At 43.1% G+C, this 11,107-nt stretch overlaps 1 protein-coding gene across 1 annotated transcript in view; it reads left to right on the top strand.

Moving 5' to 3' along the window:
- Positions 1–10,146, top strand: part of LOC112071660 (histone deacetylase complex subunit SAP130) — a 42,702-nt gene extending 32,556 nt beyond the window's left edge. The window contains exons 19-21 of the mRNA XM_024139089.2: positions 4,926–5,023; positions 5,830–5,943; positions 8,531–10,146. Coding sequence (XP_023994857.1) covers positions 4,926–5,023; positions 5,830–5,943; positions 8,531–8,689 — 371 coding nt within the window. The 3' untranslated portion in view covers positions 8,690–10,146. The remainder of the gene's footprint in view (positions 1–4,925; positions 5,024–5,829; positions 5,944–8,530) is intronic.
- The last annotated feature ends 961 nt before the right edge of the window (positions 10,147–11,107 follow it).

Raw genomic sequence — 11,107 nt, 5'->3', positions numbered from 1 at the left:
CCCATCAAACATTTCCTCATCTCCCATCCCCTTCTAATGCCGACAGCTCTACGCTTCTTCACTCTTTTTTCCCTGACCCGCCTACAAAGTTTCTCCCCTGCAGGCGGTCACTGAGTCAAACGAGGTGCTTAAAGGAGCTCCTAAACTTCACCCCAATAAAAACAATCTGGTCAATCTGCGTTCTTCTTTAAGTGCGCCCCTACATACCCAAGGCCTATCTCTGACCTTTTTAACCTGTCTCTCCTTTCTGAGTTCCCATTGCTTGGAAGGCAGTCCACGGTTCATCTTTATTTAAAGGCGAGATCAATCTGATCCTAACTGTTATAGGCCTATTTCTATTTGCCCTGTTTATCAAAAGTGTTGAAAAAACTTGTCAATAATCAACTGACTGGCTTTCTGATGTCTATAGTATTCTCTCTGTTATGCCATCTGGTTCTCTCGTTGGGGCCTGTGTTTTTAAGGTTATGGATGTGTCACTGCCACCTTAAGGTCCTCAAGATTCACCATCTGCCCTTATTCTAAGCAAAGTATTGTGCTGCATTTTTATGGACTGCAACGCTTTTGATACGTAGACATTCCACTCTTGCTGCGCAAAGAGTATTGTGTCTCTTGAGGGTCTTTAGGCCTGTTTGTAACTACCTCTCTAAGACTGCAGTGTATAAAGCTGTTTAAAGTCAGAACATCTGCTGTCTCAGCCACTGCCTGTCACCAAGAAAGTACCCCAAGCCTCGATCCTAAGTCCCACGTTCTTCTCAATTACATTCAACAACATAGCTCAGGCAGTAGGAAGCTCTACTCATCCATTTATATGCAGATGACACAGTCTTATTACTCGCTGGCCCTTCCCCGTATTTGTGTTAAACTCTGTACAACAAAGCTTCTTAGCGTCCAACAAGCTTTCTCTGCCCTTAACCTTGTTCCAAACAAATCATTGGTTGTAAGAAAGAATGTCCCTCTTCCCCACAGTTATTACTACCTCTGAGGTTTAGAGCTTGCACGTATCACCTCATACAAAGTGCTTGGAGTATGCATAGAACGCGTCACCTGTCGCTTCTCTCAGCACATATCAAAAAGCTGCAGGGCTAAAGTTAAAATCTAGACATTGGTTTTCTCAATCGTAATCGCTCCTCCTTTCACCCCAGCTTGCCAAACTAACACCTGATTCAGATGACCATCCTATGACCATCTCCTACCCATCTAGAAAAATGATGTTGTACATTTTACTTTACTGTACCCACAAACCTGGATGATTCGTATGCTGCCAGCTCGTTTGTCGACCCCGGCCATCTTCTTAGGATCATCCCCTCCTGAGGGGACGTCAGTCTGCTATAACATCATGCTCCAGGTTTTGGACTAGGCGGTCAGAGTTAGAGGTCAGAGATCACCTGAGGGAGTCAGTCGCTATAACATCATGCTCCCAGTTTACTAGGCGTCAGAGGTTAGAGTCAGAATCAGCCTGAGGACGTCAGCTCTGCTATAGACATCAGCTCCAGGTTTACTAGGCCGGCAGAGGATAAGTCAGAGATCAGCCTGGAGGGACGTCATCTGCTATAGACATCATGCCCTCCAGGTTTACAGGTTCAGAGTTAGAGTCAGAAAATCAGCCCTGGAGGTCAGCTCTAAGACATCATGCTCAGTTTGATAGGTCAGAGGTTAGACGGCAGAGATCACTCTGGAGGACGTCAGTCTGCTATATACATCATGCTCCAGGTATTGACTAGGGTCAGAAGTAGAGGTCAGAGATCAGCCCGGAGGGACGTCATTCGCTATAGACATCATGCTCCAGTTTGACTAGGTCAGAGTCATGAGATCAGCCTGAGGGACGTCATTCTGCTATAGACTCATGCTCCAGGTTTGGCACTAGGGGTCAGAGTTAGTGCGTAGAGATCAGCCTGGAGACGTCATTCTCTATATACATCATGCCTCCCAGGTCGACTAGGGCGTCAGAGTTACCAGATCCAGCCTGGGGACGTCAGTATGCTATATACATCCATGCTCCAGGTTCGACTTAGGGGTCAGAACAGTTAGAGTCAGGTACAGGCAAGACGTAAGGGTCATTTGACATAAGTACTGCCATTATTAATTATCCAAAATATGAAATACCACATTTCACTGTTTTTCACTAATTAAAACGTCCACTAAAATCCTTCTGGTGGCTGCCAATGAGAACTTGAAGACGTTATCCTCAACGTCACTAAAATGTCTGCAATGAGAAACTGAGAGATCGTCTCGCACAAGTCCAAATGACGGAGACTCCCCGACACTCACCAGCTGCATGAGCTGAGCAACACACAAGTGCATCCTCATCCCTGAGCTCGCTGTGCTACTCCTCTCTGGTTGGCCACGTCCTGTAAACGACTCCTCTCCTCTGATACAGAACACATAAATAGAAGACATGACCCAAACTGACCCTCGCTTAAAATGATGTGCAGCTTATGAGGCTTCATAAACAAACTACATAAATACATATCTAGAAACCAGTACGTCATGGTTTATAAATGGGCATAACCAACCCCAATGTCAAATGTGAACATAACCCACTATGCTAAAATATGGCATAAACTTGCTGCTTTATAAAGGTGCATAAGCACTACTTAATAAAGACCTTATAATCATATTAAATTGAGGCTTCCACAAGCATGAAAATAATCAGTATATATACTCGTTCAAGCATTCTCAAACTAGACATACAAGCAGCATGCATGCTGAAGAGCACGTGTACGAAAACTCCTAAGGCCAAAACCTAGAAGACTGGGGTCATCCAGAGGTGCATCAGATCGTGAGCACGTTCCAATATGTCATCGGACCACCCATATATGTAAAAATGTATTCACACACGACGAAGTCGCTTTATAAAAGAGTCCGCTAAATTATAAAAACATTTATTACTCTAAAACATTTCTAGCCGTGGTCAAACTTATTTACTCTTTGGTGCATTAGTCAATATTAATCCTGACCTCAACTTCCCCCACAATGCTGTGCCGCAGATAACTCAAAGCGCAGTCATGCATAGCAGCAAAAAAAAAAGAAAGTTGTTGAGGCCTTTTAAAAGCTGTTTTTAGCCTACTTCATTGACAGTGACTGGCATTGTGCCGCCAATGGAATGGGCCAGCAATACTATTATTCAGAGCCTGGTATGAAATGACAACTATATTACATTATACTGAGCCTACTGAGTAATCCCCTACAATACTTTTACTGAGCACACCCTGTAGGCTGCTCTGAGAGGTGGTGTGTGTGTGTGTGTGTGTGTGTGTGTGTGTGTGTGTGTGTGTGTGTGTGTGTGTGTGTGTTGTGTGTGTCATCAAGGTTAGTGTTTCTTTAGGTTGGGGCTTTCATCAAGGTTAGTGTTTCTGTAGGTTGGGGGCTTTCATCAAGGTTAGTGTTTCTGTAAGGTTTGGGGGCTTTCATCAAGGTTAGTGTTTCTGTAGGTTGGGGGCTTTCATCAAGGTTAGTGTTTCTGTAGTTGGGGCTTTCATCAAGGTTAGTGTTTCTGTAGGTGGGGCTTTCATCAAGGTAGTGTTTCTGTAGGTTGGGGTTTCATCAAGGTTAGTGTTTTATGTTGGGGGCTTTCATCAAGGTTAGTGTTTCTGTAGGCTTCAAAAGCGTTCCACAGTTGGAATAGCTGCCCATGTTGACTCCAATGCTTCCCACAGTTGTGTCAAGTTTGTCTGGATGTCCGTGGATGATGACGCATTCTTGATACACACAGGAACTGTTGAGACGTGAAAAACCCAGCAGTGGTTGCAGTTCCTGAACACACATAAACCGAGTGTGCCGTGCACCTACTACCAGATCACTTCCGTTTTACAGGCACTTAAATTATTTTGTCTTGAACCCATTACCTAACCCTGCAATGGCACACATATTACACAATTCCATGTTTTCAATTGTCTCGAGGCTTAAAAATTCTTCTTTAAACCCTCTCCTCCTCTTCATCTACACTGATTGAAAGTTGGATTTAACAAGTAACCATCAATAAGGATCATAGCTCAGTAAAAGTATTGTAGGGGATTACTCAGTAGGCTCAGTATAATGTATATACGTTGTCATTTCATACCAGGCTCTGAATAATAGTATTGCTGGCCCATTCCATTGGCGGCCACAATGCCAGTCACTGTCAATGAAGTAGGCTAAAAACAGCTTTTAAAAGGCCTCAACAACTTTCTTTTTTTTTTGCTGCTATGCATGACTGCGCTTTTGAGTTATCCTGCTGCACAGCATTGTGGGGGAAGTTGAGGTCAGGATTAATATTGACTAATGCACCAAAGAGTAAAATAAGTTTGACCACGCTAGAAATGTTTTAGAGTAATAAAATGTTTATGTAATTTAGCGGACTCTTTTATCCAAAGCGACTTCGTCGTGTGTGAATACATTTTTACATATATGGGTGGTCCTGGGAATTGACCACACTATTCTGGCATTACCGTGCTCTATCAAGATGCATGATGGGTTATAACCCCTCATAGCCTGGTTCCTCTCTAGGTTTCTTCCTAGGTTTTGGCCTTTCTAGGGAGTTTTTCCTAGCCACCGTGCTTCTACACCTGCATTGCTTGCTGTTTGGGGTTTTAGGCTGGGTGTCTGTACAGCACTTCGAGATATTAGCTGATGTACGAAGGGCTATATAAAATAAACTTGATTTGATTTGATTTGAAATGCTTTGTGAAGCCTCAATTTAATATGATTTATAAGGTCTTTATTAAGTAGTGCTTATGCCACCCTTTATAAAGCACAAGTTTATGCCATATTTTACATAGTGGGTTATGTCACATTTGACATTGGGGTTGGTTATGCCACATTTATAAACCATGACGTACGGTTCTAGATAATGTATTTATGTAGTGTTTATGAAGCCGTCATAAAGCTGCACATCATTTAAAGCGGGGTCAGTTTGGTCATGTCTTCTATTTATGTGTCTGTATCAGAGGAGGAGTCGTTACAGGACGTGGCCAACCAGAGAGGAGTAGCACGGCGAGCTCAGGGATGGAGGATGCACTTGTGTGTTGCTCAGCTCATGCAGCTGGTGAGTGTCGGGGGGAAGACGTCTCTCAGTACTCATTTGCAGAACATTTTAGTGTCGTCGGGGAGACGTCTCTCAGTCTTCTCATTTGCAGACATTAGTGTCGTCGGGGAGACGTCTCTCAGTTCTCATTTGCAGACATTTAGTGTCGTCGGGGAGAGTCTCTCAGTTCTCATTTGCAGACAATTTTTAGTTGTCGTCGGGGAGACTCTCTCAGTTCTTCATTGCAGGACATTAGTGACGTTGAGGATACGTCTCTCAGTTCTCACTTTGCAGGACATTTAGTGACGTTGAGGATACGTCTCTTCAGTTCTCATTTGAGAACATTAGTGACGTTGGGATACGTCTGCTCAGTTCTCATGCAAGCCACCAGAGGACATTCTAGTGACGTGTTATTAGTGAAAAACAGTTGAAATGTGGTATTTCATATTTTGGATAATTAATAATGCAGTACTATGATGTTCTAAAGCTTGAACCCTTAACGTCTTGCCTGTACCCTGACTCTAACCTGTTCTGACCCCTAGTCGAACCTGGAGCATGATGTATATAGGCATACTGACGTCCCCCAGGCTGGATCTGGTAACCCTGACCCCTAGTCGACCTGTGAGGCATGATGTATATAGAGCTGACTGTCCTTCAGGCTTATCTCTAACTAACTCTGACCCCTAGTTTGCCAACCTGAGAGCATGAGTCATAGCAGACTGACGTCCCTCAGGCTGATCTTCTGACCTCTGACCCTAGTCAAACTGGAGCATGATGTCTATAGCGATGACGTCCCTCCGGGCTGATCTCTGACCTCTGACCCCTAGTCAAACCTGGAGCATGATGTCTATAGCAGACTGACGTCCCTCCAGGAGGGGCTGATCCCTAAGAAGAGGGCCGGGGTCGACAACGAGCTGCACCGCATTAACGAACTCATACAGGTTTGTGGGTACAGTAACAGTAAATGTACAACATCATTTTCTAGCATGGGTAGGATGGTCATAGGATGGTCATCTGAATCAGGGTTAGTTTGGCAGCTGGGGTGAAAGAGGAGCGATTACGATAGAGGAAACCAAGTCTAGATTTAACTTTAGCCTGCAGCTTTGATATGTGCTGAGAGAAGGACAGTGYACCGTCTAGCCATACTCCCAAGTACTTGTATGAGGTGACTACCTCAAGCTCTAAACCCTCAGAGGTRGTAATCACACCTGTGGGGAGAGGGGCATTCTTCTTACCAAACCACATGACCTTTGTTTTGGAGGTGTTCAGAACAAGGTTAAGGGCAGAGAAAGCTTGTTGGACGCTAAGAAAGCTTTGTTGTACAGAGTTTAACACAAAATCCGGGGAGGAACAGCTGAGTATAAGACGGTATCATCTGCATATAAATGGATGAGAGAGCTTCCTACTGCCTGAGCTATGTTGTTGATGTAAATTGAGAAGAACGTGGGTCCTAGGATCGAGCCTTGGGGTACTTTCTTGGTGACAGGCAGTGGCTGAGACAGCAGATGTTCTGACTTTAAACACTTTATACACTGCAGTCTTAGAGAGGTAGTTASCAAACCAGGCCAAAGACCCCTCAGAGACACCAATACTCTTTAGCCGGCCCACAAGAGTGGAATGGTCTACCGTATCAAAAGCGTTGGCCAAGTCAATAAAAATAGCAGCACAATATTGCTTAGAATCAAGGGCAATGGTGACATCATTGAGGACCTTAAGGTGGCAGTGACACATCCATAACCTGAGCAGAAACCAGATTGCATACCAGAGAGAATACTATAGACATCAAGAAAGCCAGTCAGTTGATTATTGACAAGTTTTTCCAACACTTTTGATAAACAGGGCAAAATAGAAATAGGCCTATAACAGTTAGGATCAGATTGATCTCCCCCTTTAAATAAAGGATGAACYGTGGCTGCCTTCCAAGCAATGGGAACCWCCCCAGAAAGGAGAGACAGGTTAAAMAGGTCAGAGATAGGCTTGGKKATGATAGGGGCAGCAACCTTAAAGAAGAACCAGATTGACCCAGATTGTTTTATTGGGGTGAAGTTTAAGGAGCTCCTTTAACACCTCGGACTCAGTGACCACCTGCAGGGAGAAACTTTGTAGCGGGTCAGGGGAAAAAGAGTGAGAAGCGTCAGAGCTAGTCACAGTAGAAGGGGTGGGTGATGAGGAAATGTTGGACGGGCAAGGAGGCATGGCTGAGTCAAATAGGAATCCTGACTTAATGAAGTGGTGATTAAAGAGCTCAGCCATGTGCTTATTGTCAGTAACAACCACATCGTCAACATTAAGGGACATGGGCAGCTGTGAGGAGGAGGGTTTATTCTCCAGGTCTTTAACCGTTTTCCAGAACTTCTTGGGGTTAGACCCACAGAGAGAGAACTGCTCCTTAAAGTAACTAGCTTTGGCCTTCCGGATAGCCTGAGTACACTTATTTGTCATTTGCCTGAACGAGAGCCAGTCAGCCTGAGTATGCGTGTGCAGAGCATTTCGCCAAATAGAATTCTTGAGGTGGAGTAATTCTCATTTTCTTTATGGGGGCGTGTTTGTTAACAATCAACAACAACAAAAGGTCCAAGCGTCTTCGACAGAGGGGATCAAGCTGATTCTATACCAATTTACAGAGGCCAGGTCATGAAGGACTTGGCCTCTGATACCTATCAGGGTTATTTGTGAGGATAACAACAAGGGAGCTTAGCCTTATATGGGTGTTTGGAGTCATACCTTGTGGGACTGGTGATAATCTGAGAAACATTTAGGGAGTCCCATTGCTTTAGGACTTGGTCAGGTGGTTTAAGCTAGTCCCAGTTCAGGTCACCTAGCAGGACAAATTCAGACTTGGTGTACGGGGCCAGGAGAGAGCTACAGGCTGGTGCTGATGGAGGACGATAGCACCCAGAAACAGTCAACGAAGAGCTATTTGAAAGTTTAATGCTTAAAACCAGCAAATCAAATTGTTTGGGAACAGACTTGGTGGAGACAACCGAGTACTGAAGGTGATCCTTGGTAAAGATTGCCACTCCACCACCTTTGGAAGATCTGTCTTGCTGAAAAAGGTTATAACCAGAAAGGTTAACATCAGTATTCAAAACACTCTTTCTTAACCACGTCATCATATAGGTTATCTCGTACAGGATGTAGGTACTGTACCAAATACATCATATAGGTTAACTCATACAGGATGTGGGTACTGTAACAAATACATCATACAGGTTAACTCATACAGGCTGTGGGTACTGTAACAAATACATCATACAGGTTAACTCATACAGGTACGAGGATTGATTGATTAAGTGATTGATTGATTGGTTGAGCGCTTGATGATATGTCCTTCAAGAGGAAATCATTTTGACGGCTCACATGTCACACAAAAGTCACAAGTTCATTTAGCACAGTCACAGTTGAGGAGTGGGGAGTCCAGTCAATGTCAGTGCATCGATTTTGTTTTTATACTCAGTGTTATTCCATAGTGTGATACTTGTACAGTGTTGTCATGTAGGCCTAACTGAATGTTGGTTCTGTGTGCAGGGTAACATGCAGCGCTGCAAGCTAGTGATGGACCAGGTTACAGAGGCCCGGGACACTATGATGAAGGTTCTGGACCACAAAGACAAGGTCCTAAAGCTACTCAACCAGAACGGAGCTGTCAAAAAGTCTAACAAACTGAAACGTAAGGATCGGGCCTAGCCCGGGCTTCCTGTTCCATCACCAACGTCATGGATCTGTTCGTTAGAGCATGTTTTTAAAAAAAAAATTTTTTTTGCAAACGGAAGAAGAACATGTAAAGGTTTCTCTGTGGACAAGTCAATGGGGGGGGGGGGTGTAGTCCCTCCCTGTTTGTGTTTGTTTTCTGCTGCTTACGTGCCTAATGAACATGACCCACCTCTGCCCTAGCGCTACGGGAGGACAGGGTGGAAGAGGTGCTGGGAGCTATAGAGGTGGAACTGTTGGTACTATGACAGCTACTCAACCACACCCTCTATCTCTGTCTGAGCACTGAAGCTGGGTGGACGACGTAACTAGAACCCTCCTGTTGCTTAAGTCTGAAATCACTGTCTGGAAAGAAATCCCTCTAGGAATATGTTCTCACTGAAGAAGACTCAACACACTGTGTCTTACAAATGGCACCCTATTCCCTATATAGTGCACTACTTTAGACCAGAGCCCTATAGAACCCTATTCTCTATATAGTGCACTACTTTTGACTAGAGCCCTATAGAACCCTATTCTCTATATAGTGCACTACTTTTGACTAGAGCCCTATGTGTCCTGAACAAAAGTAGTGCACTATATAGGGAATAGGGTGCTATTTGGAAGACAACACTGCCTGATGGCCCCTTCTTTTTGTTTTACTTTTTACAGAGCTCAGGTCTTATCGGTTTTCCTATTTTAGAGTTTATTTTGGTATTCAGTTCAAGTTACTTCTCGTCAAAAAGCAGAGGTTGAACGGAATCTTAAAAGCACTTACAAATTTAAAACATGTCGTAGGAATTGGAATTGGTAACATCATCATGTGAAGGGGGAAAACAAGACTGTAACGCATCGTATGAAGTGGATGGCGTTGCTCAACAATGTCTCGCTTTGGGGGGCGTTACTTTCACAACTACTGGCAGAAATAAAACCTTCGTGACGCATCTTTAAAATACCGCTGTATTTATTTAGAACTTCCTGTTTCCATTTTTCAGCATTTATATGGTCTTGCCTGTGTGATTTACGATGTGGTGCCAAATGACAATTTTTGTTTCAATATTTAATATTTCTTATCATGGAAGATGGGGCACAACAGACTTAATTGTACTGTATGTGTTATGTGTATATTAATGATGATGAAAATATTGACGGAGTGTTTGTTATTTTCAGATATTTATTTGATAATGAATGAGAGTCTGTATAATAGAGTTTACATGCAGAGATGTTTTGAAATGGCTGACTAGCATAGTGGGTAATGGCTGACTAGCATAGTGGGTAATGGCTGACTAGCATAGTGGGTAATGGCTGACTAGCATAGTGGGTAATGTATTGAAATGGCTGACTAGCATAGTGGGTAATGTATTGAAATGGCTGACTAGCATAGTGGGTAATGGCTGACTAGCATAGTGGGTAATGTTTTGAAATGGCTGACTAGCATAGTGGGTAATGGCTGACTAGCATAGTGGGTAATGTATTGAAATGGCTGCTAGCATAGTGGGTAATGGCTGATAGCATAGTGGGTAATGTTTGAAATGGCTGAACTAGCATAGTGGGTAATGGCTGACTAGCATAGTGGGTAATGTTTTTTGAAATGGCTGACTAGCATAGTGGGTAATGTATTGAAATGGCTGACTAGCATAGTGGGTAATGTTTTGAAATGTTGTACTAGCATAGTGGGTTATGTTATTGAAAATGGCTGACTAGCGCATAAGTGGGTAATGTATTGAAATGGTTGACTAGCATAGTGGGTAATGTTTTGAAATGGTTGACTAGCATAGTTTGGGTAATGTTTTGAAATGGTTGACTAAGCATAGTGGGTAATGTATTGGAAATGGTTACTAGCATAGTGGGTAATGTTTTGAAATGGCTGACTAGCAATAGTGGGTAATGGCTGACTAGCAATAGTGGGTAATGTATTGAAATGGCTGACTAGCATAGTGGGTAATGTTTTGAAATGGCTGACTAGCATAGTGGGTAATGTTTTGAAATGGCTGACTAGCATAGTGGGTAATGTATTGAAATGTCTGACTGGGATGGTGAGTTTCACGGTGTGATTGAAGACCGTACATTATGCGTTTGGTTTTAGAGGGAAGTATTGTGCTTGTCGTGTAACTACAATGAAACGGATTTGTGTTCAAAATATAACAAGTTGTATATGAAAGTGTTTTAACTTTTTTTTTTTTTTTTTTCTCCATTGTCTCTTTTGGCTAATTTTGGGGGTTTTGTACTTCATGAAAACATGTTATGTTTCTTTTTCAGATGTTATGATCAGACACTTTGGGCCTGAACATTCAGCTGTTGTACATGAGTTCTCTGTTATTCTAGTAAATCCACTTCAAGGAAACTGTATTCTCAGTCATTTTTGTTTTATATGTACTGTGAAGACCCTAGCTTTGTTCCACGGATGTTCCCATT

The sequence above is a fragment of the Salvelinus sp. IW2-2015 genome, unplaced genomic scaffold (genome assembly GCF_002910315.2).
Source record: "Salvelinus sp. IW2-2015 unplaced genomic scaffold, ASM291031v2 Un_scaffold1676, whole genome shotgun sequence".
NCBI classification, from domain to species: domain Eukaryota; kingdom Metazoa; phylum Chordata; class Actinopteri; order Salmoniformes; family Salmonidae; genus Salvelinus; species Salvelinus sp. IW2-2015.
The sequence above is the reverse complement of the archived record's forward strand: the minus strand, read 5'-3'. Positions and strand labels throughout refer to the sequence as shown.